Source organism: Heliangelus exortis, chromosome 18 (assembly GCF_036169615.1).
Source record: "Heliangelus exortis chromosome 18, bHelExo1.hap1, whole genome shotgun sequence".
Lineage (NCBI taxonomy): Eukaryota > Metazoa > Chordata > Aves > Apodiformes > Trochilidae > Heliangelus > Heliangelus exortis.
Window position 1 is genome coordinate 1,502,031 of NC_092439.1, and position 27,981 is coordinate 1,530,011.

Here is a 27,981-nt window from a genome sequence, read left to right on the forward strand (position 1 = left end):
TGGGAGGGAGGGGGTGTCAAAAAAAAAAAAAAAAAAAAAAAAGGGGGGGGGGACACAGACCCCACAGCAAGGATCACCTGGGGGGGGGGGGAAATGGGGGGGTCAGGGTGTCCCTTGAGCATGGACACTCCCCCCCCCCCCCCCGAATTTTTTGGCAGTCTGGAGGGTGCCCCCCCCCCCGTGAGGATCCCCTTTTGTGAGGTGGGGGGGGTTGTGGGGGGGGTTCTGGGGGGGTTAAGGGGGTGCAGCACCCGTGGGAGAGACCCTCGTGGGGGAGCAGGGACCCCTTTTTTGGGGGGGGGAGACCAGGAACCCTTTTTGGGGGTGGGGGGAGATCAGGGACCCCCTTTTGGGGGGTGTGGGGGGAGCAGTGTGGGTGCCCCCCCCAGCAGAGCCCCCCTTTTGGGGTGTGGGGGGTCCAGGGACCCCTTTTTGGGGTGTGGGGGGATCAGGCTGGGTGCCCCCCGAATAAGGAATCCTTTCCGGAGTTTAGGGAGACCAGAGACCCCCGGGTTTTTTTGGGGGGGGCACCAGGGTGGGTGCACCCCCCTCTTTTAGGGTCTGGGGGAGCAGGGACCCCGTTTTAGGGTGGCTGCACCCCCCCATCGGCAGCCTCCTCCCCCTGGGTTCACCCCCTCCCCAGCGTGTTCCCCCGGGGGGTGGGGGGTGGGGGGTGGGCAGGACCCCCCCTTCCCCCCCCCACCCATCCCCAGGTGGGGACCCCCCCGAGCGCCCCCAATCCCCACCTTCCCTCTCGTCTGCTCCTCGGGGTCCTCCGAGCCGCCTAGAGCGGCCCCAGCGGCCGCCCTACTTCCGCTGACGTCACGGCGGCGGACGGAAGTGAGCGGTGGGGGGGGCGGCGGAGAGGCCGCGCAGGGCCGCGCTCCCGCTCCCGGCTCCGTCCTGCGCCGCTTTTAATCCGTTTTTAATCCGCTGTCACTCCGGTTTTGCACCGGTTTACCGAGTCTCCCCGTTCCCCCCCGCACGCCGCCGCCATGTCCTATAATTACGTCGTCACGGCTCAAAAGCCGACGGCCGTGAACGGCTGCGTCACCGGTACCGGGGGGACGGGGGGGGGGGGACGGGGGAACCCCCGGGGTCAGGGCTGCGGGGGGGTCTGAGCAGGTTTGGGGGGGACGGAGGGTTCGGGGGGGCTGGGAGGACACGGGGGTAGCCCGGGGGGCTGCAGGGACAGGGAGGTTACGGGGGGTTAACGGGGGAGAGGGGGGAGCTGAGGTCCTGGGAGGATTGGGGGGTGCTGAGGGATCTGGGGGTGCTGAGGGGCTCTGGGGGTGCTGAGGGATCTGCGGGTGCTGAGAGGCTGTGGGGGTGCTGAGGGATCTGGGGGGTGCTGAGAGGCTCTGGAGCGTTCTTGGGGTGCTGAGGGATCTGGGGGGTGCTGAGAGGCCCTGGGGCGTTCTTGGGGTGCTGAGGGGTTTGTTTGAGGTGCTGAGAGGCACTGGGGGGCTCTGGGGGTGCTGAGGGATCTGGGGGGTGCTGAGAGGTCATGGGTGTTCTGGGGGTGCTGAGAGTGTCCTGAGATCTTTGAGGGGGTTGTGGGGTGCTCAGAGTTTTTTGGGGGATTCTGAGAGGCCCTGGGGGTGCTGAGAGGTCTTTGAGGGGGTTATTGGGGTGCTGAGGGATCTGGGGGGTGCTGAGAGGTCCTGGGGGGTTCTGGGGTGCTGAGGGGGGTCCTGAGGTCTTAGGGGGGGATTGTGGGGTGCTGAGGGTTTTGTTTGGGGGTTCTGAGAGCCCCTGGGGGGCTTTTGAGAGGCCCTGGGGGTGCTGAGAGGCACTGGGGGGTTCTTGGGTGCTGAGGGATCTGGGGGGTGCTGAGAGGTCATGGGGGTTCTGGGGGTGCTGAGGGTGTCCTGAGATCTGTAGGGGGGGTTGTGGGGTGCTGAGGGTTTTTTTTTGGGGTTCTGAGAGCGCCTGGGGGGTTCTGAGAGGCCCTGGGGGTGCTGAGAGGTCCTGGGGGGTTATTGGGGTGCTGAGGATCTGGGGGGTGCTGAGAGGTCCTGGGTGTTCTGGAGGTGCTGAGGGTGTCCTGAGATCTTAGGGGGGGGTTGTGGGGTGCTGAGGGGTTTTTGGGGGTTCTGAGAGGCCTGGGATATTCTGGGGGTGCTGAGGGGGTCCTGAGGTCTTTGAGGGGGTCGTGGGGTGCTGAGGATCTTCTTGGGGTTCTGGAAGCCCCTGGGGTGTTCTGGGGCACCTTGGGGGTGCTGAAGGATCTGGGGGGTGCTGAGAGGTCATGGGGAGTTCTTGGGGTGCTGAGGTCTTTGAGGGGGGATTGTGGGGTGCTGAAGGTTTTGTTTGGGGGTTCTGAGAGCCCCTGGGGTGTTCTGGGGGTGCTGAGGTCTTTGGGGGGGGGGTGTGGGGTGCTGAAGGGTTTTTTTGGGGTTCTGAGAGCCCCTGGGGGGGTTGTGGGGGTGCTGGGGTTTTTGGGGAGTTGTGGGGTGCTGAGGGTCTTGTTTGGGGTTCTGAGAGCCCCTGGGGGGCACTGAAGGGCTGCTGGGGCACTATGGGGGGGTTCTGAGAGCCAGGAGGGTGTGGGGGGGGGGGCACCTTAAGATTTCTTGGGGTGCTGTGGGGCACCGAGGGCAGGGGGGTGCTGGGGGTGCTTTTTGGGGGGTCTGGGCCAGGTTTCTGAGCACTCCTTTGGTTTGGGATTGCCAGGGTGGAACTTCCAGAGCAGCAGAGCCTCAGGGGGGGGGTCTGGGGTGTCAGGCTGTGTTTTGGGGTGTTTTGGGGTGCAGAGGGGGGGTGGGGGTGGGGGGTGGAGATGCCCCCCCTGGGAACGGAGCTGAGCTTGAGCGGAGTTTTTAGGGCGAGCTTTGTGGGAGGTTCTCCTTGTTACTTTCTACCTCAGGGATGGGGTTTTTTTTATTTTTTTACCCCTTTTCCTAATATTTTTGGGGTTCCTTTTCAGGCCACTTCACCTCTGCAGAGGACCTGAACCTCCTGATTGCCAAAAACACCCGACTGGAAATCTACGTGGTGACACCCGAGGGGCTGCGCCCCGTGAAGGAGGTGGGGATGTATGGAAAAACTGCTGTCATGGAGCTCTTCAGACCCAAGGTGGGTGTTTGAGGGGCTCAGGGAGGAAGGCAAAACCTCCAAAATTTCTTTAAAACACCCCAAAAACCCCTCCCTCTCTCTTGTTTTTGGCAGGGGGAGAGCAAGGATCTGCTGTTCATCCTGACAGCCAAGTACAACGCCTGCATCCTGGAGTACAAGCAGAATGGGGACAGCATTGACATCATCACCCGTGCCCATGGCAACGTGCAGGTGAGGCAGGGACAAAAAAAAGGGAAAAACCCCTTTTCTCAGAAAAGTTTGGACATGTTTCACAAAATTATTGTGGATTTTTTCCCCCTCCTCTTCTTTATCCCCCTTTTTTTTTTTTTTTGATGGGTTTTTCGCCTCAGCGTCAAATGGAACAAACTCAAGGGATTCTCCAGGCCCAGGGGTGATTTTTTGGACATTAATCCCACTTTTTTTAGCAGATTTCTCTTTCAGGATCAGCTCAATCACCCCTCAGAGAAACTCCTGGAATTCTTTAGCCCCAGGGGTGATTTTTTTTGGACACTGATCCCTCTTTTTTTGCCGGATTTCTCCCTCAGGATCACATCAGTTTCTCTCAGAGAAACTCTTGACTTCTCCAGTCCCAGAATGATTTTTTTGACACTTATCCTCCTTTTTGCTGGATTTTTCCCTTGGGAATCAGATCAATCACCCCACAGAGAAACTCCTGGAATTCTTTAGTCCCAGGGATGATTTTTGGGACACTTATCCTTCTTTTTTTGCCGGATTTCTCCCTCAGGATCACACCAGTCACCTCATAAAGAAACTCCTGGACTTCTCCAGTCCCAGACATGATTTTTTTGGACACTAATCCTCCTTTTTTGCTGGATTTTTCCCTCAGGAATCAGATCAATCTCCCTGCAGAGAAACTCATGAATTCTTTAGCCCCAGGGGTGACTTTTCAGACACCAATCCCCTTTTTTTGCCAGATTTCTCCCTCAATATCCCATCAATCACCTCTCAGGGAAACTCCTGGACTTCTCCAGTCCCAGGGATGATTTCTTGGACACTAATCCCACTTTTTTTTACCAAATTTCTTCAGGTTCAGCTCAGTTACCCCTCAGAGAAACTCCTGGAATTCTTTAGCCCCAGGGGTGACTTTTCAGACACCGATCCCCCTTTTTTTGCCAGATTTCTCACCTCAATATCCCATCAATCACCTCTCAGGGAAACTCCTGACTTCTCCAGTCCCAGGGATGACTTTTTGGACACTTATCCCCCTTTTTTGCCAGGTTTCTCCTTCAGGATCAGCTCAATCACCCCTCACACAAACTCCTGGAATTCTTTAGCCCCGGAGATGACTCTTTTTTTTCCCGATCCCTCTTTTTTTGCCAGATTTCTCCCTCAATATCCCATCAATCACCTCTCAGGGAAACTCCCAGACTTCTCCAGTCCCAGGGATGATTTTTTGGACACTTATCCCCCTTTTTTTGCCAGGTTTCTCCTTCAGGATCAGCTCAATCACCCCTCACACAAACTCCTGGAATTCTTTAGCCCCGGGGATGACTCTTTTTTTTTTCCGATCCCTCTTTTTTTGCCAGATTTCTCCCTCAATATCCCATCAATCACCTCTCAGAGAAACTCCTGGACTTCTCCAGTCCCAGGGATGATTTCTTGGACACTAATCCCACTTTTTTACCAGATTTTTCCTTCAGGATCAGCTCAATCACCCTCAAACTCCTGGAATTCTTTAGCCCCGGGGATGACTCTTTTTTTCCCGATCCCTCTTTTTTTGCCAGATTTCTCCCTCAGGATCACATCAGTTTCTCTCAGAGAAACTCTTGGAGTTCTCCAGTTCTGGGGGTGACTATTTTGGACACTTATATCCCCTTTTTTGCCAGGTTTCTCCTTCGGGATCAGCTCAGTCACTCCTCAGACAAACTCCTGGAATTCTTTAGCCCCGGGGATGACTCTTTTTTTTCCCGATCCCTCTTTTTTTTGCCAGATTTCTCCCTCAATATCCCATCAATCACCTCTCAGAGAAACTCCTGGACTTCTCCAGTCCCAGGGATGATTTCTTGGACACTAATCCCACTTTTTTTTACCAAATTTCTTCAGGTTCAGCTCAGTTACCCCTCAGAGAAACTCCTGGAATTCTTTAGCCCCAGGGGTGACTTTTCAGACACCGATCCCTCTTTTTTGCCAGATTTCTCCCTCAATATCCCATCAATCACCTCTCAGGGAAACTCCTGGACTTCTCCAGTCCCAGGGATGATTTCTTGGACACTAATCCCACTTTTTTTACCAGATTTTTTCTTCAGGATCAGCTCAGTCACCCTCAAACTCCTGGAATTCTTTAGCCCCGGGGATAACTTTTTCCCGATCCCTCTTTTTTTACCAGATTTCTCCCTCAGGATCACATCAGTTTCTCTCAGAGAAACTCTTGGAGTTCTCCAGTTCTGGGGGTGACTATTTTGGACACTTATCCCCCTTTTTTACCAGATTTTTTCTTCAGGACCAGCTCAATCACTCCTCACACAAACTCCTGGAATTCTTTAGCCCCGGGGATGACTCTTTTTTTTCCCGATCCCTCTTTTTTTGCCAGATTTCTCCCTCAATATCCCATCAATCACCTCTCAGGGAAACTCCTGGACTTTTCCAGTCCCAGGGATGATTTTTTGGACACTTATCCCCCTTTTTTTGCCAGGTTTCTCCTTCAGGATCAGCTCAATCACCCCTCACACAAACTCCTGGAATTCTTTAGCCCCGGGGATGACTCTTTTTTTTCCCAATCCCTCTTTTTTTGCCAGATTTCTCCCTCTATATCCCATCAGTCACCCCTCAGAGAAACTCCCAGACTTCTCCAGTCCCAGGGATGATTTCTTGGACACTAATCCCACTTTTTTTGCCAGATTTTTTCTTCAGGATCAGCTCAATCACCCCTCAAACTCCTGGAATTCTTTAGCCCCGGGGATGACTCTTTTTTTCCCGATCCCTCTTTTTTTGCCAGATTTCTCCCTCAGGATCACACCAGTCACCTCATAAAGAAACTCCTGGACTTCTCCAGTCCCAGGGATGATTTTTTAGGACACTAATCCTCTTTTTTTTTCCCTGCCTCTCTCCCTCAGGACCGGATTGGTCGCCCCTCAGAGACAGGGATCATTGGGATCATCGACCCCGAGTGCCGGATGATCGGGCTGCGGCTCTACGACGGCCTCTTCAAGGTCATCCCCTTGGATCGAGACAACAAGGAGTTAAAAGCTTTCAACATCCGCCTGGAGGAGCTCCAGGTCATCGATGTAAAGTTCCTCTATGGCTGCCAGGCCCCCACCATCTGTTTTGTTTACCAGGTATCACCTTTTTTCCCCTCATTTTGGAGGCCGCTGAGGCCGTTCCAAAGGGTCCGGAGCGGCCGGGGTGATCCCAAAGCCAAGAGGGGATTCTCTACCTGAGGAAAATCTCTCTTCTTCTGAGCTGCCTGGGGGTTTTTTGGAATTTTTGGCAATCAGCTGATGCTTTGGATGGGGCTTTTCCTCCTTAAAAACTCCAGAGGAGAGCAGGAATCTTCCCAGCAAGTGGATTTGAGCTGGAATCGCTCGTTTTCTGTGAAAATTTAATTCCACTTAAAAATAACAAGACAATTCAGCTTGGTTGGGCTTTGAGTGGCCACTCCAGGAGTCCCAAGAGGGGCTGCAACCTCTCCTGTGACCCAGTAGCCCCTTTCTAAAGGTTTCTTTTGAACCCAGAAGCTTTTGCTGTGCTGGCTGAGCCAGAGATTATTGTGGTTTTGCCAAAAATCCAGCCAGGAAGCTCCTGGGGGGGGGGAGTTGGGGTCAGCTCCAGCCTCCATCTTGTCTCCCACCAGTAGCAAACCAGGTGGCAGCAGCAGCTTGGTCATTCCTTCTTTCCAAACCCAGCTTGAAAAGCCAAGATTTGGGTTTTCAAGAGGTTTGGGGGCTGCTGAGAGTTTCTGAGTGGAGATGGGAGGGGAAGAAATAAGATTGTCACCACATAAATAGGGGATGGGGCAAGGCAGCTCAGATCTCCTTCTCAGGACAGGATTTGTCACCTCTCCTCCTCCCCTTGCAGATGTTTTGGGGACTACAAAGGGATTTCCCACCCTCACACCACAGAATTTCACCCTCACATCCTCATTTCTGGCGTGGGGGTGTTCAGGGACAGCCTGAGGGACCCCAAAGAGGAGGTGGGCAGGGTGGGAAGCCTCAGGAGGTGGTGGGGGTCTCCCTGCTCCCTCTGGAGCCTCTGTCACTGCAGACAAGGACAGTGTGTGACATCTGGTGGCTTCTCTTCCAGGACCCTCAGGGTCACCACCTCAAGACCTACAAAGTGTCCCTGAGGGAGAAGGAATTCAACAAAGGGCCCTGGAAACAGGAGAATGTAGAGGCTGAAGCCTCCATGGTCATTGCAGGGTGGCACTGGGGTGGAGTTGGGGTCAGCTCCAGCCTCCATCTTGTCTCCCACCAGTAGCAAACCAGGTGGCAGCAGCAGCTTGGTCATTCCTTCTTTCCAAACCCAGCTTGAAAAGCCAAGATTTGGGTTTTCAAGAGGTTTGGGTGCTGCTGAGAGTTTCTGAGTGGAGATGGGAGGAGGAGAAATAAGATTGTCACCACATAAACAGGGGATGGGGGCAAGGCAGCTCAGATCTCCTTCTCAGGACAGGATTTGTCACCTGCTGTCACCTCTCCTCCTCCCCTTGCAGATTTCTGGGGACTAAAAAGGGATTTCCCACCTTCACACCACAGAATTTCACCCTCACATCCTCATTTCTGGAGTGGGAGTGTTCAGGGTCAGCCTGAGGGACCCCAAAGAGGAGGTGGGCAGGGTGGGAAGCCTCAGGAGGTGGTGGGGGTCTCCCTGCTCCCTCTGGAGCCTCTGTCACTGCAGACAAGGACAGTGTGTGACATCTGGTGGCTTCTCTTCCAGGACCCTCAGGGTCACCACCTCAAGACCTACAAAGTGTCCCTGAGGGAGAAGGAATTCAACAAAGGGCCCTGGAAACAGGAGAATGTAGAGGCTGAAGCCTCCATGGTCATTGCAGGGTGGCACTGGGGTGGAGTTGGGGTCAGCTCCAGCCTCCATCTTGTCTCCCACCAGTAGCAAACCAGGTGGCAGCAGCAGCTTGGTCATTCCTTCTTTCCAAACCCAGCTTGAAAAGCCAAGATTTGGGTTTTCAAGAGGTTTGGGGTGCTGCTGAGAGTTTCTGAGTGGAGATGGGAGGAGGAGAAATAAGATTGTCACCACATAAACAGGGGATGGGGGCAAGGCAGCTCAGATCTCCTTCTCAGGACAGGATTTGTCACCTGCTGTCACCTCTCCTCCTCCCCTTGCAGATTTCTGGGGACTAAAAAGGGATTTCCCACCTTCACACCACAGAATTTCACCCTCACATCCTCATTTCTGGTCTGGGGGTGTTCAGGGTCAGCCTGAGGGACCCCAAAGAGGAGGTGGGCAGGGTGGGAAGCCTCAGGAGGTGGTGGGGGTCTCCCTGCTCCCTCTGGAGCCTCTGTCACTGCAGACAAGGACAGTGTGTGACATCTGGTGGCTTCTCTTCCAGGACCCTCAGGGTCACCACCTCAAGACCTACAAAGTGTCCCTGAGGGAGAAGGAATTCAACAAAGGGCCCTGGAAACAGGAGAATGTAGAGGCTGAAGCCTCCATGGTCATTGCAGGGTGGCACTGGGGGGGAGCTGGGGTCAGCTCCAGCCTCCATCTTGTCTCCCACCAGTAGCAAACCAGGTGGCAGCAGCAGCTTGGTCATTCCTTCTTTCCAAACCCAGCTTGAAAAGCCAAGATTTGGGTTTTCAAGAGGTTTGGGGGCTGCTGAGAGTTTCTGAGTGGAGATGGGAAGAGGAGAAATAAGATTGTCACCACATAAATAGGGGATGGGGGCAAGGCAGCTCAGATCTCCTTCTCAGGACAGGATTTGTCACCTCTCCTCCTCCCCTTGCAGATGTTTTGGGGACTACAAAGGGATTTCCCACCCTCACACCACAGAATTTCATCCTTTTGTCCTCATTTCTGGTGTGGGGGTGTTCAGGGTCAGCCTGAGGGATCTCAAAGAGGAGGTGGGCAGGGTGGGAAGCCTCAGGAGGTGGTGGAGGTGAGGTGGGGTCTCCCTGCTCCTTCTGGAGCCTCTGTCACTCCACAGAGGGACAGTGTGTGACATCTGGTGGCTTCTCTTCCAGGACCCTCAGGGTCACCACCTCAAGACCTACAAAGTGTCCCTGAGGGAGAAGGAATTCAACAAAGGGCCCTGGAAACAGGAGAATGTAGAGGCTGAAGCCTCCATGGTCATTGCAGGGTGGCACTGGGGAGGAGCTGGAGTCAGCTCCAGCCACCATCTTGTCTCTCAGCAGTAGCAAACCAGGTGGCAGCAGCAGCTTGGTCATTCCTTCTTTCCAAACCCAGCTTGAAAAGCCAAGATTTGGGTTTTCAAGAGGTTTGGGTGCTGCTGAGAGTTTCTGAGTAAAGATGGGAAGAGGAGAAATAAGATTGTCACCACATAAATAGGGGATGGGGGCAAAGCAGCTCAGATCTCCTTGTCAGGACAGGATTTGTCACCTCTCCTCCTCCACTTGCAGATTTTTGGGGACTACAAAGGGATTTCCCACCCTCACACCACAGAATTTCATCCTCACATCCTCATTTCTGGCGTGGGGGTGTTCAGGGTCAGCCTGAGGGACCCCAAAGAGGAGGTGGGCAGGGTGGGAAGCCTCAGGAGGTGGTGGAGGTGAGGTGGAGTCTCCCTGCTCCCTCTGGAGCCTCTGTCACTGCAGACAGGGACAGTGTGTGACATCTGGTGGCTTCTCTTCCAGGACCCTCAGGGTCGCCACGTCAAGACCTACGAAGTGTCCCTGAGGGAGAAGGAATTCAACAAAGGGCCCTGGAAACAGGAGAATGTAGAGGCTGAAGCCTCCATGGTCATTGCAGGTTGGTCTTTTCTGTAACCCCTTCCCTGCTGGGTTGTTTTTTTGAGGCCCAACACCTCAGTTGTCTTCTGGTGACAACGTTTCTCTTCTCCCCTGCCCAGTGCCAGAGCCTTTTGGAGGTGCCATCATCATTGGGCAGGAGTCTATCACCTACCACAATGGAGATAAATACCTGGCTATAGCTCCACCCATCATCAAGGTGAGGGAACACCTGCATCCCAACACATATCCCCCCTCATTCCTCCATTCCCAGCCTCTCCTGGAGTGCTGGAGGATCTTTGGGCTTCAAGGATTTCCCTGACTTTTGTCTCCAGGCGTGGGCTGACGAGGTCCCTGCCTCCCAGGCCTTGTTCCACACCACTCCTGGGCCATGGTTTTTGGGTTTTTCTGTCATCCTGGGGCACTAAAAAGCAAAATCCTGGTTTGAGCCCCAGAGAAAAGGGTTAATTCAGAGGTCACACGGGGTTTGGGCCAAAAAAAAAAAAAAAAAGAAATGAATGAGCCCCTTGGAGATGTTGAGTTCACCAGGTGATGATTGGGGCAAAAAAAAGACTTTTAAGGAGTTGGTGGCAGAGGTTGAGCTTGGGGTTTTTGGCAGGAAGCCCAAAATGGTTGAGGTGCCTCTCAGGGCTGAAAGAAATCCAGGACCAAAAAGTCCTTTTGAAGCTGGAAATAAAGATGGGCAAGGAAAGCACTTCCAGTTTTGGGTGAAGAAATGCTGGAATTGTTGCTTGAGTTGGAATCTCAGGCCACTGGTGAGGCTCTGGGATGGAGAAATTTATACTGGAGTCACCAGTGCTCCCTGCTGAAGGATCAGCAGCACCCCAACACCTGCAGATCCCAAACCCCAATTCTTGGGAATGACCCAGTATTAGGAAATGGGGTTTTGGTGCCCCCTTTCATTGGGTTGTGACCAAAAATGAGGTGTCCTTGTCCCCCAGGCACCTTACAGAGTGGTTTTATCCCCAAAAATGTTGTCAGGAGGTCAGGAAGCACCCCCAATACCTGCAGATCCCAAACCCCAATCCTCGGGAATAGCCCAGTATTAGGAAATGGGGTTTTGGTGCCCCCTTTCTTTGGGTTGTGACCAAAAATGAGGTGTCCTTGTCCTCCAGGCACCTTACAGAGGGGTTTTATCCCCAAAAATGTTGTCAGGGGATCAGGCAGCACCCCCAATACCTACAGATCCCAAATCCAGTCCTTGGAATGGCCCAGCATTAGGAAATGGGGTTTTGGTGCCACCTTTCCTGGGGCTGTGACCCAAAATGGGACCTTTTCCTCAGAGATCCTGGTTGTGTTCTCTGATGGGGTTTAATGAGGGCAAACCCAACCTTCTCTGTGCAGGAGGAGCAGAACCCTGGTGTGCTCTGGATGTCCTTGTCCCCTCCTGTCACCTTAAAGGGGGGTTTATCCCAAAAATGTTGTCAGGGGGTCAGGAAACACCCCAAACACCTGCAGATCCCAAACCCCAATCCTCGGGAATAGCCCAGTGTTAGGAAACGGGGTTTTGGTGCCACTTTTCCTTGGGTTGTGACCAAAAATGAGGTGTCCTTGTCCTCCAGGCACCTTACAGAGGGGTTTTATCCCCAAAAACGTTGTCAGGGGGTCAGGAAACACCCCAAACACCTGCAGATCCCAAACCCCAATCCTCGGGAATAGCGCGGCGTTAGGAAACGGGGTTTTGGTGCCACCTTTCCTTGGCTTCTGACCAAAACTGAGATGCCCTTGTCCCCTCCTGACACCTTGGAGAGGTTCCCCCTTTTTTTGGGGTGGTTTTTAGGGCTTTTCCTCAAAACTTCTTGCCCTGCAGCAAAGCACCATCGTGTGCCACAACCGCGTGGATCCCAACGGCTCCCGGTACCTTCTGGGGGACATGGAAGGTCGTCTCTTCATGCTGCTCCTGGAGAAGGAGGAGCAGATGGATGGCACTGTCACCTTGAAGGACCTGAGGGTGGAGCTGCTCGGAGAGGTAGGATTTGGCCACTGTCCCTTGTCCCCGTGGGGCTGGGATGCTCCTCAGGGTCTTGATTTTACAGGTCAACGAGTGGCTAAGGGACTGGTGCCAAAGACAGGGTTTTGGCTTTTTTGATCACGGGATGCTATATGAGACACCTGGCCTGGTGGTGGCAGGTGGGATGCACCTGTCCCAGAGGGGGAAGAGGCTTTTGGGGCAGGACTTGGCAGGGCTCATTGAGAGAGCTTTAAACTAGATGTGAAGGGGGAAGGGGAGAAAACTGGGTCTGTTAGGGACAAACACAAGAAGGACGAACCGGGGCCCGAAGGCAGGTGGTCTAGGGAGGATTTAGTCCCACCAGTGTGCTCTGTTTGTTTCCTGAAATGTCTGTATGCTAATGCACGCAGCATGGGGAATAAGCAAGAAGAGTTAGAGGTCAGTGTACGGGCTAAGGGTTATGATCTGGTAGCAATAACAGAGACATGGTGGGATAGGTCACATGACTGGAATGTGGCCATGGATGGTTATGTGCTTTTCCGGAAAGATAGGGCGGGGAAGAGAGGTGGTGGAGTTGCTCTTTATGTGAGAGAGCAACTAGAATGTGTTGAGTTTTGTGCAGGGGCTGATGAGGGGCAAGTTGAAAGTCTGTGGGTAAGAATTAAGGGGCAGACTGGTGTGGGCGATACAGTTGTGGGGGTCTACTACAGACCTCCTGATCAAGGCGAGGAGGTTGATGAGGCCTTCTACAGGCAGCTGAAAGCAGCCTCGCAACTTCAGTCCCTAGTCCTCATGGGAGATTTTAACTACCCTGATATCTGCTGGTTGACTCACACAGCCAGCTTTTCACAGTCTAGGAGGTTCCTCCAGTGCATTGATGATAACTTCTTAATGCAAATGGTGGACAAGCCGACTAGAAGAGGAGCGCTGCTGGATCTTGTACTAACCAACAAGGAGGGCCTTGTTGAAGCAGTGGTGGTCAATGGCAGCCTTGGCTGCAGTGATCATGAGATGGTAGAGTTCAGGATCCTGTGTGGAAGGAACAGAATACCCAGTAGGACCAGAACCCTGGACTTCCACAGGGCAAACTTTGGCCTCCTCAATCGACTGTTAAGAGAAATCCCATGGGACAAGGTGTTAGAAGATAAAGGGGCTCAAGATAGCTGGTCAATATTCAAGAACCACTATTTGCAAGCACAGGATCAGAGCATCCCTATGGTTAGGAAATCTAGTAAGGGAGCTAGGAGACCAGCATGGTTAAAAAAGGAACTGCTGGGAAAACTTAAGTGGAAAAGGAAAATCTACAGATCATGGAAGGGGGGGCTGGTCACTTGGGAGGAATATAGGACTGTTGTCAGAGAATGTAGGGAGGCAATTAGGAAAGCTAAGGCCTCCTTGGAACTTAACCTTGCAAGTCGGGTTAAGGATAATAGAAAGGGCTTTTTCAAATACATAGCCAGCAAAACTAACACTAGAGGCAATATTGGCCCACTAAGGAATGAGCTGGGAGCCCTGGTGACAGAGGATATAAAGAAGGCAGAGGTGCTGAACGCCTTCTTTGCCTCTGTCTTTACTCCTGCAGGGTTTCCGCATGAGCCCCAGATTCATTTAACCCCAGAAGTAGTCAAGATAAATGAGGAGTTTGATATAGTAGATGAGGATTGGGTTAGGGATCAGCTGAGTAATCTGGACATCCATAAGTCGATGGGTCCAGATGGAATGCATCCAAGGGTGCTGAGGGAGCTGGCGGAGGTCATTGCTAGGCCACTCTCCATCATCTTCAAAAAGTCATGGGTAACAGGAGAGGTGCCTGAGGACTGGAGGATAGCAAATGTCACTCCAGTCTACAAGAAGGGCAAGAAGGAGGACCCGGGTAACTGTAGACCGGTCAGCCTCACCTCCATCCCTGGAAAGGTGATGGAACAACTTGTTCTTGTCACTATCTCCAGGCATATCAAGGACATGGGGGTCATCAAGAGCAGTCAGCATGGTTTTATCAAGGGTAAATCATGTTTGACTAACCTCATAGTCTTCTATGAGGAAATTACTAGGTGGATAGATGATGGAAGAGCGGTAGATGTGGTTTATCTTGATTTCAGTAAAGCATTTGACACCGTCTCTCACAGCATCCTTGTAGATAAGTTGATCAAGTATGGGTTTGGTGATCAGGTAGTGAGGTGGGTCAGGAACTGGTTGAAAGGAAGGAGTCAGAGAGTTGTAGTCAATGGGGCAGAATCTGGTTGGAGGGGCGTGACTAGTGGAGTCCCTCAGGGGTCGGTACTGGGACCGGTGTTGTTCAATATATTCATCAACGACTTGGATGAGGGTATAGAATGTACCCTCAGCAAGTTTGCTGATGACACTAAGCTGGGAGGAGTGGCTGACACACCAGAAGGCTGTGCTGCCATTCAGAGAGACTTAGACAGGCTGGAGAGTTGGGCAGGGAGGAACAAGATGAAATTCAACAAGGGGAAGTGTAGAGTTTTGCATTTGGGGAAGAACAACACGATGTCCCAGTATAGGTTGGGGGCTGACCTGCTGGAGAGCAGTGTAGGTGAAAGAGATCTGGGGGTCCTGGTAGATAAGAGGATGACCATGAGCCAGCAATGTGCCCTTGTGGCCAAGAAGGCCAATGGCATCCTGGGGTGCATTAGAAAGGGTGTGGTTAGTAGGTCAAGAGAGGTTCTCCTCCCCCTCTATTCTGCATTGGTGAGGCCGCACCTGGAGTATTGTGTCCAGTTCTGGGCCCCTCAGTTCAAGAAGGACAGGGAAGTGCTTGAAAGAGTCCAGCGCAGAGCTACTAAGATGATTAAGGGAGTGGAGCATCTCCCTTATGAGGAAAGGCTGAGGGAGCTGGGTCTCTTTAGTTTGGAGAAAAGGAGACTGAGGGGTGACCTCATCAATGTTTTCAAATATGTAAGGGGTGAGTGTCAGGGAGATGGAGCTAGGCTTTTCTCTATGGTGACCAGTGATAGGACAAGGGGTAATGGGTGTAAATTGGAGCATAGGAGGTTCAAGTTGAATATCAGAAAGAATTTTTTTACTGTAAGGGTGACAGAGCCCTGGAACAGGCTGCCCAGGGGGGTTGTGGAGTCTCCTTCACTGGAGACATTCAAAACCCGCCTGGACACGTTCCTAGGCGATGTACTCTAGGTGGCCCTGCTCTGGCAGGGGGGGTTGGACTAGATGATCTTTCCAGGTCCCTTCCAACCCCTAGGATTCTATGATTCTATGATTCTATGATTTTGGGACCTGGGGCGGGGTGTAGCTTCCCCGGTTGTCACCCTTCCCACCTCCCGGGGTTTGGAAGCTAAAACCTGAAGGTTTTCCACCATCTCCCCACTTTTGATTTATTCCTTTATTTTTGCCTGGTGGTTTTGCTGTCCCCAGGGGACGTTTGGCCTCTCCCTGGCTTTTGCCAAGGGGTGAAATTCCCCTCCTGTGCCCGGGGTTTTCCTCTGGGGTTGCGGCTGGGGTGTGGTGCTGGCGGGAGGTCCTGCTCACACCAGGGCTGGTTCATCTCCATCTTTTCCATTCCCAGACATCCATAGCAGAGTGTTTGACCTACCTGGACAATGGAGTTGTGTTTGTTGGCTCTCGCCTTGGAGATTCCCAACTTGTGAAGGTGGGTGGCAGCCATCTGGGGGCTTACTTGGCTGTTCAGATAGCATCTCCTACATCTTTCTCCTCATCGTGGCCTCCAGAAGCCTATGAGGGGAAATTTTCCTTTCTTCTCCTTGTCCCACACCCTTTCCACTCCTTTGGGATTAGCTGGGAAGCTGATGGTTGTGTTTCTTCCCAGCTCAACGTGGACAGCAACGAGCAGGGCTCCTACGTGGTGGCCATGGAGACCTTCACCAACCTGGGCCCCATCGTTGACATGTGTGTGGTGGATCTGGAAAGACAAGGCCAAGGGCAGGTAACGTTGGCTCTGCTTTCCTTTTCTCCCTGCTGGGCTTGTCCATGGAAAGGAAAAGACTCCAAAACTTCCCTTGGAGGATCTCCAAGGTCTTGCACTGAAGGGTGGGATGAGCGAGGAGCTTTAAATCCTTGGATCCGTGAGGAAGGGGTTGCCTTTGGGTGGGGAAAAATCAGCTGCTAGGGGAATTTCCAGTGGAAACTGAGCCAAGGAGGAGCCAGGGGAAGCTTCCTGGCAAGAATTGGTGCAGATCCTCTGTTTTTCCTCCAGCTGGTCACCTGCTCAGGTGCCTTCAAAGAGGGTTCCCTGCGGATCATCCGCAACGGCATCGGGATTCATGAGCACGCCAGCATCGACCTGCCAGGGATTAAAGGTGGGTGAGGTGGGGGCTGAGGTGCTGCAGACAGAACCCACAGCCCCAGAGCTTCTCAGAAGAAGCCTTTTGTCTTCACCCTGAGCCAACGGGGCCTCTCTCTCTGTGTCACAGGCTTGTGGCCCCTCAGATCAGACTCCCAGCGGGAAACAGACAACACCTTGGTGCTCTCCTTTGTTGGCCAGACCAGGTGAGGTGGGCTCAGCACCAAGCCAGGCCCTCAGCTTTGGGTTGGGGCAGGATCTAACAGGAGCTGAGTTTCTTCTCTTCCCCTGCCTGTTCTTCCCCTCCCTGTTTTTCCCCACCCTTCTCTCCCCCCACCCTTCTCTCCCCCCACCCTTCTCTCCCCCCACCCTTCTCTCCCCCCACCCTTCTCTCCCCCCACCCTTCTCTCCCCCCACCCTTCTCTCCCCCCACCCTTCTCTCCCCCCACCCTTCTCTCCCCCCACCCTTCTCTCCCCCCACCCTTCTCTCCCCCCACCCTTCTCTCCCCCCACCCTTCTCTCCCCCCACCCTTCTCTCCCCCACCCTTCTCTCCCCCACCCTTCTCTCCCCCCACCCTTCTCTCCTCCCACCCTTCTCTCCCCCACCCTTCTCTCCCCCCACCCTTCTCTCCCCCCACCCTTCTCTCCCCCGCCCCTCTCTCCCCCGCCCCTCTCTCCCCCACCCCTTTTTTTCCACCCTCCTTTTTTTTCCCCAGGGTCCTGATGTTAAACGGAGAAGAAGTTGAAGAGACAGAGCTCACAGGCTTTGTGGATGATCAGCAGACTTTCTTCTGTGGCAACGTGGCCCATCAGCAGCTGATCCAGGTGATGCCACTTTTGGGAACAGGCAGATGGGTCTCTCCTGGTGACCCTCCACACCTTTTGGTGGGCTTGACCTAAACCCTGGGGAGCGTGCAGGACTCTGGGTGTGAGCCAGGAGGTGTTGTGGCTCTCAGGAGGGATTTTCTCTCTCTCTGTGTCCCCAGATCACCTCAGCCTCTGTCAGGCTGGTGAGTCAGGAACCCAAAGCCCTGGTGAGTGAGTGGAAAGAAGAACATCAGCGTGGCCTCCTGCAACAGCAACCAGGTGGTGGTGGCTGTGGGAAGAGCCCTCTACTACCTGGAGATCCAGCCCCGGGAGCTCAGACAGATCAGGTGGGTTTGGCCTCAGGGCTGCTCTGCTTATTTTTTTTTTTTTTGGTTTTGGGCTCCATCCTCAACCCTCCATCTGCTTCCTCCTTCCTGCCAGCTGCACAGAGATGGAACATGAAGTTGCCTGCCTGGACATCACCCCTCTGGGGGACACCAGTGGGATGTCCCCACTCTGTGCCATCGGGCTCTGGACTGACATCTCTGCCCGAATCCTCAAGCTGCCTTCCTTTGAGCTGCTGCACAAGGAGATGCTGGGAGGAGGTGGGTGGCACCTCCCCAAGGGCTGGCAGTGACCTGGCTGAGCCTGGGGTGACATCAACCTTCTGTCCCCTGCAGAAATCATCCCTCGTTCCATCCTGATGACCACCTTTGAGAGCAGCCACTACCTCCTCTGTGCCCTGGGGGATGGAGCTCTCTTCTACTTTGGGCTCAGCCTTGAGACAGGTGACTGTCCCCTCCTCCCCTGCTTCAAGTCCTTTCTTCCTTCTGGAGACATCCCTCTGGCTTCTTTGCTGGGGGTCACTGAGGTTGGGAAAAATCTCAAGGTTGGGAAATATCTCAAGGTTGGGAAAAATCTCAAGGTTAGGAAAAATCTCAAGGTTGGGAACATCTCAAGGTTGGGAAAAATCTCAAGGTTAGGAAAAATCTCAAGGTTGGGAAAAATCTCAAGGTTGGGAACATCTCAAGGTTGGGAAAAATCTCAAGGTTGGGAACATCTCAAGGTTGGGAAAAATCCCAAGGTTGGGAACATCTCAAGGTTGGGAACATCTCAAGGTTGGGAAAAATCTCAAGGTTGGGAAAAATCTCAAGGTTGGGAACATCTCAAGGTTGGGAAAAATCTCCAGGTTGGGAACATCTCAAGGTTGGGAAAAATCCCAAGGTTGGGAAAAATCTCAAGGTTGGGAAACACCTCAAGGTTGGGTAAAATCTCCAGGTTGGGAAAAATCTCCAGGTTGGGAACATCTCCAGGTTGGGAACATCTCCAGGTGATCATCAGGTCCCAACCACCAGCACAGCACCCCTGTGTCCCCAAGTGCCACATCTGTGCCACATCCAGGGGTGGTGACTCCACCACTGCCCTGAGCAGCCAAGTTCCAGTGCTTGACCACTCTTCCAGTGAAGAAGTTGGTCCCAATCTCCAGCCTAAACCTCCCCTGGTGCAAATTGGGGCCATTTCCTCTTGTTTTGTCACTTGGTCCTTGGGAGCAGGGACCAACCCCCCCTGGCTCCAACCTCCCCAAATCCAAGCAGGACCCCAACTCTGCTGAGCCCACCACTCCCCCTGTCCCTCAGCCCCACATCTCCAGGGATTTTCCACCCCTCCAGGGATGGATGGGGATCCAACCCCCTCCCTGGGCAGCTGGGCCAGTGCTTAATGAGCCCTTGGGGGTGATTGACCTCCCCTGGGCACCCTCAGCCCATTTCCTCTTGTCCCATCACTTGCTCCTTGGGAGCAGAACCCAACCCCCCCAGCTCCAACCCCTTTCCAGGGAATTGCAGTGAGGTCTCCCCTCTGCTCCAGGCTCAGCACCCTCAGCTGCTCCTCACAACTTCTCCAGAACCTTCTCCTTGTCCTCCAGCCCCTTCCCCACCTCTCTTTCCCTTCTCTGGCCCCACTCCAGCCCCTCACTGTCCCTCTTCTGACCCAGGATCCAAAGCTCTGAGCACAACAGGACAATCCCTGCCCTGCTCCTGACACAAGCCCAGGGTGCTGGTGGCCTTCTTGGCCACCTGGGGACACTCCCTCAACCCTCAGGTCCCTTCCCTGGCACTTTTCCTCTTTTATCCCAAACCTGGAGAATTTTTTTGGGGCGGGGAGGATGGGTTTGGTGTGACCCAGAGGCAGGACCTGACCCCTGGGCCTGGTTGGACCTGAAACAAATGACCTGGAGGCAGGGGACAGAGGTGGCTCTGTCACTGCCAGGTGGCTGTGTCACTGCCAGGTGGCTCTGTCACTGCCAGGTCCCTTCTTGGCCAGCTGGGGACATGCTGGCTCATGTCCAGCAGCACCCACAGGTCCTTCCCCCACAGTTCCTCTGCTCCAGGATCTTTTTCCTCCTCTGTCCCTTCCCCGTCGTGCCCTGCTGTCCCCTCCACTGGTGACCTCTGTGGTGCCACCCCCCAGCAGTGGTTCTCCTCTTCTCCAGGCTTGCTGAGTGACCGTAAGAAGGTGACCTTGGGGACCCAGCCCACTGTCCTCAGGACCTTTCGTTCCCTCTCCACCACCAACGTCTTTGCCTGCTCTGACCGCCCCACGGTCATCTACAGCAGCAACCACAAGTTGGTCTTCTCCAATGTCAACCTCAAGGAGGTCAACTACATGTGTCCCCTCAACTCTGATGGCTACCCTGACAGGTGAGCCTGGGGGACCTGGAGCTGGGGAGGCAGGGAGCAGGAGGAGGAACCTCCAGGGGGAGGAGGAGGAGAAACCTCCAGGGGGAGGAGGAGGAGAAACCTCCAGGGGGAGGAGGAGGAGAAACCTCCAGGAGGTGGAGGAGCAGGAGGAGGAACCCCCAGGAGGAGGAGGAAAAGGAGAAACCTCCAGGAGGAGGAACCCCCAGGGGGAGGAGGAGGAGGAGAAGGAACCCCCAGGAGGAGGAGGAAAAGGAGAAACCTCCAGGAGGAGGAACCCCCAGGGGGAGGAGGAGGAGGAAAAGGAGAAACCTCCAGGAGGAGGAACCCCCAGGGGGAGGAGGAGGAGAAGGAACCCCCAGGAGCAGGAGGAAAAGGAGAAACCTCCAGGAGGAGGAACCCCCAGGGGGAGGAGGAGGAGGAGAAGGAACCCCCAGGAGGAGGAGGAGGAGAAGGAATCCCCAGGAGGAGGAGGATGAGGAGGAGAAGGAACCCCCAGGAGGAGCAGGAAGAGGAGGAGAACGAACCCCCAGGAGGAGGAGCAGGAGCAGGAGGAGGAACCCCTAGGAGGAGGAGGAGAAGAAGCAGGAGGAGGAGGAGGAGGAACCCCCAGGAGAAGGAGCAGGAGGCAGAACCCCCAGGAGGAGGGTTCTGGAGGTTCTTGCTGTGTCACCCACCTTAAAAGTGGCACTAGAGAAGCACACAGAGGGTGGGAGAGACCTTGAAAATCATAGAACCCAACCTTTCTGAGGCCAGCACAGGACTCAGCACCACATCTCCAGGGCTTTTGAACACCTCCAGGGATGGGGATCCAACCACCCCCCCAGGCAGCCTGGGCCAGTGGTGAATCCCCCTTGGGGTGAAGAAGTTTCTCCTCATTTTCCACCTAAACCTCCCCTGGTGCAGCTTTTGAGGCTGTTTCACCTTGTTACTTGGGAGAAGAGACCAACACCTGGGAACCTCCTCTCAGGGGGTTGCAGAGAGCCAGAAAGTTTCCTCTCAGCCTCCTCTTCTCCAGGTTGAACACCCCCAGGAGCTCCTCACAACTTCTCCAGCCCCTTCCCAACCTCTCTTACCTTTCCCTGGACGTGCTCCAGCCCCTCAATTCCCCTTCCCGTGAAGAAGTTTCTTTTGACATTCAATCTAAACCATTTCAGGCCACAACTTGAGACCATTTCCTCTTGCCTCATGAGGTTTTTTTTTCCCTTTTCATCCTCCTGCAGCTTGGCTCTGGCCAACAACAGCACCCTGACAATTGGCACCATTGATGAGATCCAGAAGCTTCACATCCGCACCGTCCCCCTCTACGAGTCCCCCAGGTGAGCCCAGCCCAGCCAGCACCAGCTCTTTGCCTTTTTTCTCCCCACACCTTCTCCACTTTCCTCATGGAAAGCTCTGTCCTGGTTCCCCTGCCCATGGGGCTCTCTCTATCCCACAGGAAGATTTGCTACCAGGAGGTATCCCAGTGTTTTGGGGTCCTCTCCAGTCGGATTGAGGTGCAGGATGCCAGTGGGGGCACCACAGCCCTCAGACCCAGTGCCAGCACCCAGGTGAGGAGGAGCTGCTGGAGGTGATGGGAGGGCTGGAGCCAGGCTGAGAGAGCTGGGGATGCTCAGTCAGGAGAAAAGAAGGTTCCAGAGAGACCTCGGAGCACTTTCCAGTGCCTGAAAGCTGGGGAGGGACTTGGGATAAGGACCTGGAGGGTTGGGATGAAGGGGAAGGGTTTTGAAATGGAAGAGGGGAAAATGAGGATGGACATCAGGGATGGGATGAGGAGGGAAGGGATTGGAAGTGGAAGAGGGGAGAGTGAGGATGGACCTGAGGCAAAGCTCCCCCTGAGGGAGCAAGAAAGAGGGGACAGGGAGAGGAATTTCTCTGGATCCTCTTCTTCCCCACTGACCCATCTAAAGGGATTCTAAAGAAGGGGCTTGGGATAAGGGACTGGAGGGCTGGGATGAGGTGGGATGGATTTGAACTGGGAGAGGAGAGAGAGGATGGATTAGGGTGAAATTCTTTAGGGTGAGGGTGCTGAGCCCCAGGGTGCCCCCAGAAGCTGTGGCTGCCCCATCCCTGGAAGTGTTGGGGGTTGGATGGGGCTTGGAGCCCCCTGGGCTGGGGGAGGGGTCCCTGCCCACGCAGGGGGTGGCACTGGGGGGGCTTTAAGGTCCCAGACTGGGGTGGGACAGAGGCAGCAGGGAGCAGGCAGGGTGAGGATGGAGCTGAGGCAAAGCTCCCCCTGAGGGAGCAGGAAAGAGGGGACAGGGAGAGGAATTTCTCTGGATCCTCTTCTTCCCCACTGACCCATCCAAAGGGATTCTGAAGGAGGGGCTTGGGATAAGGGCCTGGAGGGCTGGGATGAGGTGGGATGGATTTAAACTGGGAGAGGGGAGATGGAGAGGAGATCCTGGGGAGAAATTCTTTGGGGTGAGGGTGCTGAGCCCCAGGTTTCCCAGAGAAGCTGTGGCTGCCCCATCCCTGGAGGTGCTGAAGGTTGGATGGGGCTGGGAGCTCCTGTGGAGCAGGCTGGGGACATCCCAAGCAGCACAAAGATGTCACCAATCTGTCTCCCAGGCCCTGTCCAGCAGTGTCAGCACCAGCAAGCTCTTCTCCAGCAGCACTGCACCCCACGAGACATCCTTTGGGGAGGAGGTGGAGGTGCACAACCTGCTCATCATTGATCAGCACACCTTTGAAGGTACCAGAACCACTTTTCTCCTCCAGGGCAAACCCAGCAGCCTCTGGTTGGGACCTGGGACCTTCCCAGACATCTGGAGATCCATGACCTTTCCCAGTTCCCTTCAGGCAGATTTTTTTTTTTTTTTTTGGATGAACATCAGCCACAGGGCTTGAAGTGAAAGCCAGCTGGGGTTTTGGTGGCTCAGGGGGGGGTGGTGAGGAGTGTGAGGGGGGTTTTCCAAGCAACCCCAATTTGGACGTTATCAAATTTTGAGCTGCTCCGGGGGCAAAATGCTCTGCCAGGAGCTGGAAGGGGACTCATTTTCTCTCTGCTTTGTCCTCTTTGCTCAGTGCTCCATGCTCACCAGTTCCTGCAGAATGAATATGCCCTCAGCTTGGTCTCCTGCAAGCTTGGCAAGGACCCCAACACCTATTTCATCGTGGGCACTGCCATGGTGTACCCCGAGGAGGCTGAGCCCAAGCAGGGCCGCATCGTTGTCTTCCACTACTCTGATGGTAAGGGGGAGGAGCAGGGCACCTGGGCATGGCTCAACCCAGTCCTCTTGGAGATTTCAGGTCCCAAGGGAGCTCAGGGATGAGCTGGTGGCTCTGTTCCAGGGAAGCTGCAGAGCCTGGCTGAGAAGGAGGTGAAGGGAGCTGTGTATTCCATGGTGGAGTTCAATGGGAAGCTGTTGGCCAGCATCAACAGCACGGTAAGGACCCTCCTGGCATCCTTTTGGGTGGGAAAAGACTTTTCCAGGTCGTGGAGCCCAACCATGGAACCCCAACTCTGCCAAGTCCATCACTAATGGCCCTCAGCACCACATTCTGGGCCCCTGAGTTCAGGAAGGAGATGGAGGTGCTGGAGCAGGTCCAAAGGAGGCAACTGGGCTGGTGAAGGGACTGGAGCACAGATCCTATGAGGAGAGGCTGAGGGAGCTGGGGGTGTTGAGGCTGGAGAAGAGGAGGCTCAGGGGAGACCTCATCACTCTCTCCAACTCCCTGAAAGGAGGTTGGAGCCAGGGGGGGGTTGGGCAGATATCAGTGGGACAAGAGGGCATGGACTAAAGAATTTTTTCCTAATATCCAACCCAAACCTCCCCTGGCAGCAGCTTCAGCTCTGCCAGGGGAGTTTGGGTGGGATATTAGGAAAGAATTCTTTACAGAGAGGGTGATCAGACCTTGGAATGGGCTGCCCAGGGAAGGGGTGGATTCTCCATCCCTGGAGATATTTCCAAAGAGCCTGGATGTGGCACTCAGTGCCATGGGCTGGGAACCACGGGGGGAGTGGAGCAAGGGTTGGACTTGAGGAGCTCTGAGGTCCCTTCCAACCCAGCCCATTCCAGGATTCTGTGATCTCCAGGGGTTTGAACACCAACCACTTCCCAGGCAGCCTGGGCCAGTAGTGCATCCATCACCCTCTGGGGGAAGAGGTTTCTCCTCAAATCCAACCTAAACCTCCTCTGGTGCAACTTTTGAGGCTGTTTCACCTCATCCCAGTGCTTGTCACCTGGGAGAAGAGACACAACACCTGGGAACCTCCTCTCAGTTGCAGAGTGAGGTCTCCCCTCAGCCTCCTCAGCTCCAGGCTCAACCTCACAACTTCTCCAGAACCTTCTCCTTGTGCTCCTGACCCTTCCCCACCTCAATGTCTCTTCTCTGGACACACTCCAGCCCCTCAATGTCCCTTTTCCTGACCCAAACCCCCCCCCCAGGTTTTGAGGTGTGAGCTCAGCAGCCTCCAGCCCAGGAGGACAACCCCGTCCCTGTTCCCACTGGCTACCCCAATCCTAACCCGAGCCAGTGTGAGCCCCCCACCTTGTTTGGGGAGCAAATTTGAGAGCTGGCACCTCCTCCAGGTTGTCACCAAGGTCTTGGGGTGCAGGTGCTGTGTGTCCTTGGTGTCTGAGGGCTGTGTCCATCCCTCCAGGTCCGACTGTACGAGTGGACAGCCGAGAAGGAGCTGCGCACGGAGTGCAACCACTACAACAACATCATGGCCCTCTACCTGAAAACCAAGGGGGATTTCATCCTGGTGGGGGACCTGATGCGTTCTGTCCTCCTCCTGGCCTACAAACCCATGGAAGGAAACTTTGAGGAGGTATCAGCACCTTGGGATAATCCATCCTGGCTACAACGGGGGGCTGGGAAGAGCCTGCCTGGAGCTGGCAACCCCGCTCCAGGAGCTGCTTGTGGAGCAGAAAGGGAGCAGACTGGATCCCACTTTCCTCCTGAAATGGAATGGAAGTGTTGGATGACATTCCAGGCCATCTGTCCACATTCATGGAATCAGAGAATCCTGGAATGGGCTGGGTTGGAAGGGAGCTCAGAGCTCATCAAGTCCAACCCTTGCTCCACTCCCCCCGTGGTTCCCAGCCCATGGCACTGAGTGCCACATCCAGGCTCTTTGGAAATATCTCCAGGGATGGAGAATCCACCCCTTCCCTGGGCAGCCCATTCCAAGTCTGATCACCCTCTCTGCAAAGAATCCTTTCCTAATATCCAACCCAAACCTCCCCTGGCAGAGCTGAAGCTCTGCCAGGGGAGGTTTGGGTTGGATATTAGGAAAAAATTCTTTAGTCCATGCCCTCTTGTCCCACTGATATCTGCCCAACCCCCCCTGGCTCCAACCTCCTTTCAGGGAGTTGGAGAGAGTGATTTCCCTTCCTCCCCAGGGAAAATTGTGGGAGACAGAATCCCAGAATTATCCAGCTTGGAAATGACCTCTGAGAGCATCAACTCCAGCCTTTAATCCACAACCACCCCAGAGCACTCAGTGCCACCTTCAGCCCCTTCTTAAATATCTCCAGGGATGGAGAATCCACCCCTTCCCTGGGCAGCCCATTCCAAGGTCTGATCACCCTCCCTGTAAGGAATTTTTTCCTAATATCCAACCTAATTAAGCCCATGCCCTCTTGTAAGAAGAGCCCTACCCCCCCCTGGCTCCAACCTCCTTTCAGGGAGTTGGGAGTGATGGGATGAGAGGCAATGGCTTTAAATGAGAGTAGGTTTGGGTTGGATGTCAGGGATAATTTCTTCCCCACGAGGGTGGTGGAACAATGGCAGAGGTTGCCCAGGGAGGTGGTGAAACCTCATCCCTGGAGATGCTGAAAGCTCTGAGGGTGCCCCTGGTTCCTGCAGGGGCCTTGGACTGGGTGACCTTGAGAGGTCCCTTCCAACCCCAACAGTTCATGGAATCACAGAATCCTGGAATGGGCTGGGTTGGAAGGGACCTCAGAGCTCCTCAAGTCCAAGCCTTGCTCCACTCCCCCCGTGGTTCCCAGCCCATGGCACTGAGTGCCACATCCAGGCTCTTTGGAAATATCTCCAGGGCTGGAGAATCCACCCCTTCCCTGGGCAGCCCATTCCAAGGTCTGATCACCCTCTCTGCAAAGAATTCTTTCCTAATATCCCACCCAAACCTCCCCTGGCAGAGCTGAAGCTCTGCCAGGGGAGGTTTGGGTTGGATATTAGGAAAAAATTCTTTAGTCCATGCCCTCTTGTCCCACTGATATCTGCCCAACCCCCCCCTGGCTCCAACCCCAACAGTTCATGGAATCAGAGAATCCACCCCTTCCCTGGGCAGCCCATTCCAATGTTTGATTCTTGTCCTCTTCCCAGATTGCCCGGGACTTCAATCCAAACTGGATGAGTGCTGTGGAGATCCTGGATGATGACAACTTCCTGGGAGCAGAGAACGCCTTCAATTTATTTGTGTGCCAGAAGGACAGGTGAGCTGGGGGAGGGAGGGATGGGACCTTCTGGCCTTCTCCACATGTCCCAGGCAGGCAGGGAAGGTGGGAGGAGCATTCCCAGCTCCTCAGAGCTGGGATCAGGAGGAGCTTTGGTGTCAGCTGAGCACAGCCTGAGCCTGAGGGGCTTTGGGTTCCAGCGCTGCCACCACGGACGAGGAGCGACAGCACCTGCAGGAGGTGGGGTTGTCACACCTGGGGGAGTTTGTCAACGTCTTCTGCCACGGCTCCTTGGTGATGCAGAACCTGGGGGAGACCTCCACACCCACCCAGGGCTCTGTGCTCTTCGGGACAGTCAATGGAATGATTGGTAAGGGGCAAGGTTTGCTTTGGGTTTGGGGTTTTTTTTGGGTTGTTTTTTTTTTTTATATTTTTTTTCCTTTGAAAGCTCCTTCCTTGTAACTCCTTCCCTTTCCCACTTTGTCACCTTGTACCTCTCTGTCCCTTTTTGTCCTTGGCAGGCCTGGTGACCTCACTGTCAGAGAGCTGGTACAACCTTCTCCTGGACATGCAGAACAGGCTGAATAAAGTCATCAAGAGCGTGGGCAAGATTGAGCACTCTTTATATCCTTTGGGAGTGGGGGCAGGAAGCTTGGGCTAGTGGGTGGGGGGCATGGCTCCTAAATCTGGCCTGGGACAACCTTGGGACACTGGTGGGTGTGGGAATGGTGGTGGGAATGGGAATGGTGGTGGTGGGAATGGTGGTGGTGGGGATGTTGGTGGTGGGGATGTTGGTGGAGTCTTTGCTCGAAGGTCGCTGGGGTGGAGAGGAGCTCCCAGGGTTTGAGGTTTTGTGGTCACCCCATAAAAAAGTGACCCCAGATTCTGAGCTGGTTTGGGGTGGGTGCTGCTGGGCCTCACTCCTCCTCCTGGTGTCATTCCTTTGGGAATGGATCTCCTTGACACTGGCACTTGGAGGTCCTTCCACACGGAACGCAAGACGGAACCGGCAACGGGTTTCATCGACGGGGACCTCATTGAGAGCTTCCTGGACATCAGCAGACCCAAGATGCAGGAGGTGGTGGCAAACCTGCAGGTCAGAGGGGTGCAGGGAGCTTTGGGAATCGAGGTGGACACCACCCCACACCTTTCCCTCACCCCCTTTTCTTGGCTTTTCCATCCCCTCCTCCCAGATCGATGACGGGAGCGGCATGAAGCGGGAGGCCACTGTGGATGATCTCATCAAGATCGTGGAGGAGCTGACCAGGATCCATTAGCAGGATCCCCAGAGCCTTCCCAAACCTTTTCCCTCCACCCACGACCAGGGAATCTCTTCCCACCTGCACCTTGGAGCCCCCCTGACCGCCCTTGCTTGGGGGGAAGGAGGTTCTGAAGGGGGGGAAGGAGCTCCTTTGGGATTTTGGGGGGGGGGGGATGTTGCTCGAGCCACCACTCCTTGGATTCCCAGATCCTACAAAGCTGGAGCTGGGTTTGCTTGGTTGCCCTCCTCAGGTGCCCAGCAGTGCTTGGCTCACCATGCCCTTGCCTGGATTTGCTCTTCATTGTCTTTAGTATCTTTTGAGGGTGTTTTTTTTTGTTGTTTTGCTTTAATTTTTTGATTTCTTTTTGGTTTTTGGGGGGTGGTGCTTTTTGGATCTGTTGGGAGTTTGGTTTTGGTTTGGTTTTTTTTTTTTTTTTTTTTGGAGAAGAAAAAATGCTGGAGGAGCCACCCTGGGCTGGGGAAGATGGGTGGGTGCAGATTTCATGATGGAGCCAAGCAGCTCCCCCCTTTCTCTCCCTTTCTCTCTCCCCCCAGGCTCTGTGGTTTGCTCAGGGAGGGGCAAAGTTCCCTCACTTGTTGGATTTCTGAGTTTTACCAAATAAAAGTAGTCCAAAAAGAAGGTGCTGC

At 54.5% G+C, this 27,981-nt stretch overlaps 1 protein-coding gene across 1 annotated transcript; it reads left to right on the plus strand.

The window, feature by feature from the left end:
- Positions 1-847: 847 nt before the first annotated feature.
- DDB1 (damage specific DNA binding protein 1) lies at positions 848-27,973 on the plus strand. Its single transcript, XM_071761815.1, is given in 28 exon segments — positions 848-1,056; positions 2,930-3,078; positions 3,172-3,288; positions 6,153-6,374; positions 9,861-9,975; positions 10,076-10,173; positions 11,785-11,943; positions 15,467-15,550; positions 15,728-15,844; positions 16,115-16,217; positions 16,332-16,407; positions 16,918-17,026; positions 17,188-17,249; positions 17,251-17,355; positions 17,450-17,613; positions 17,689-17,796; positions 19,500-19,707; positions 20,928-21,023; positions 21,143-21,254; positions 22,276-22,399; positions 22,732-22,896; positions 22,999-23,093; positions 24,311-24,481; positions 26,002-26,111; positions 26,273-26,442; positions 26,594-26,696; positions 27,045-27,168; positions 27,266-27,973. Coding segments are annotated over 28 exon segments (3,411 nt in total). The 5' UTR covers positions 848-995; the 3' UTR covers positions 27,350-27,973.
- Positions 27,974-27,981: the final 8 nt, after the last annotated feature.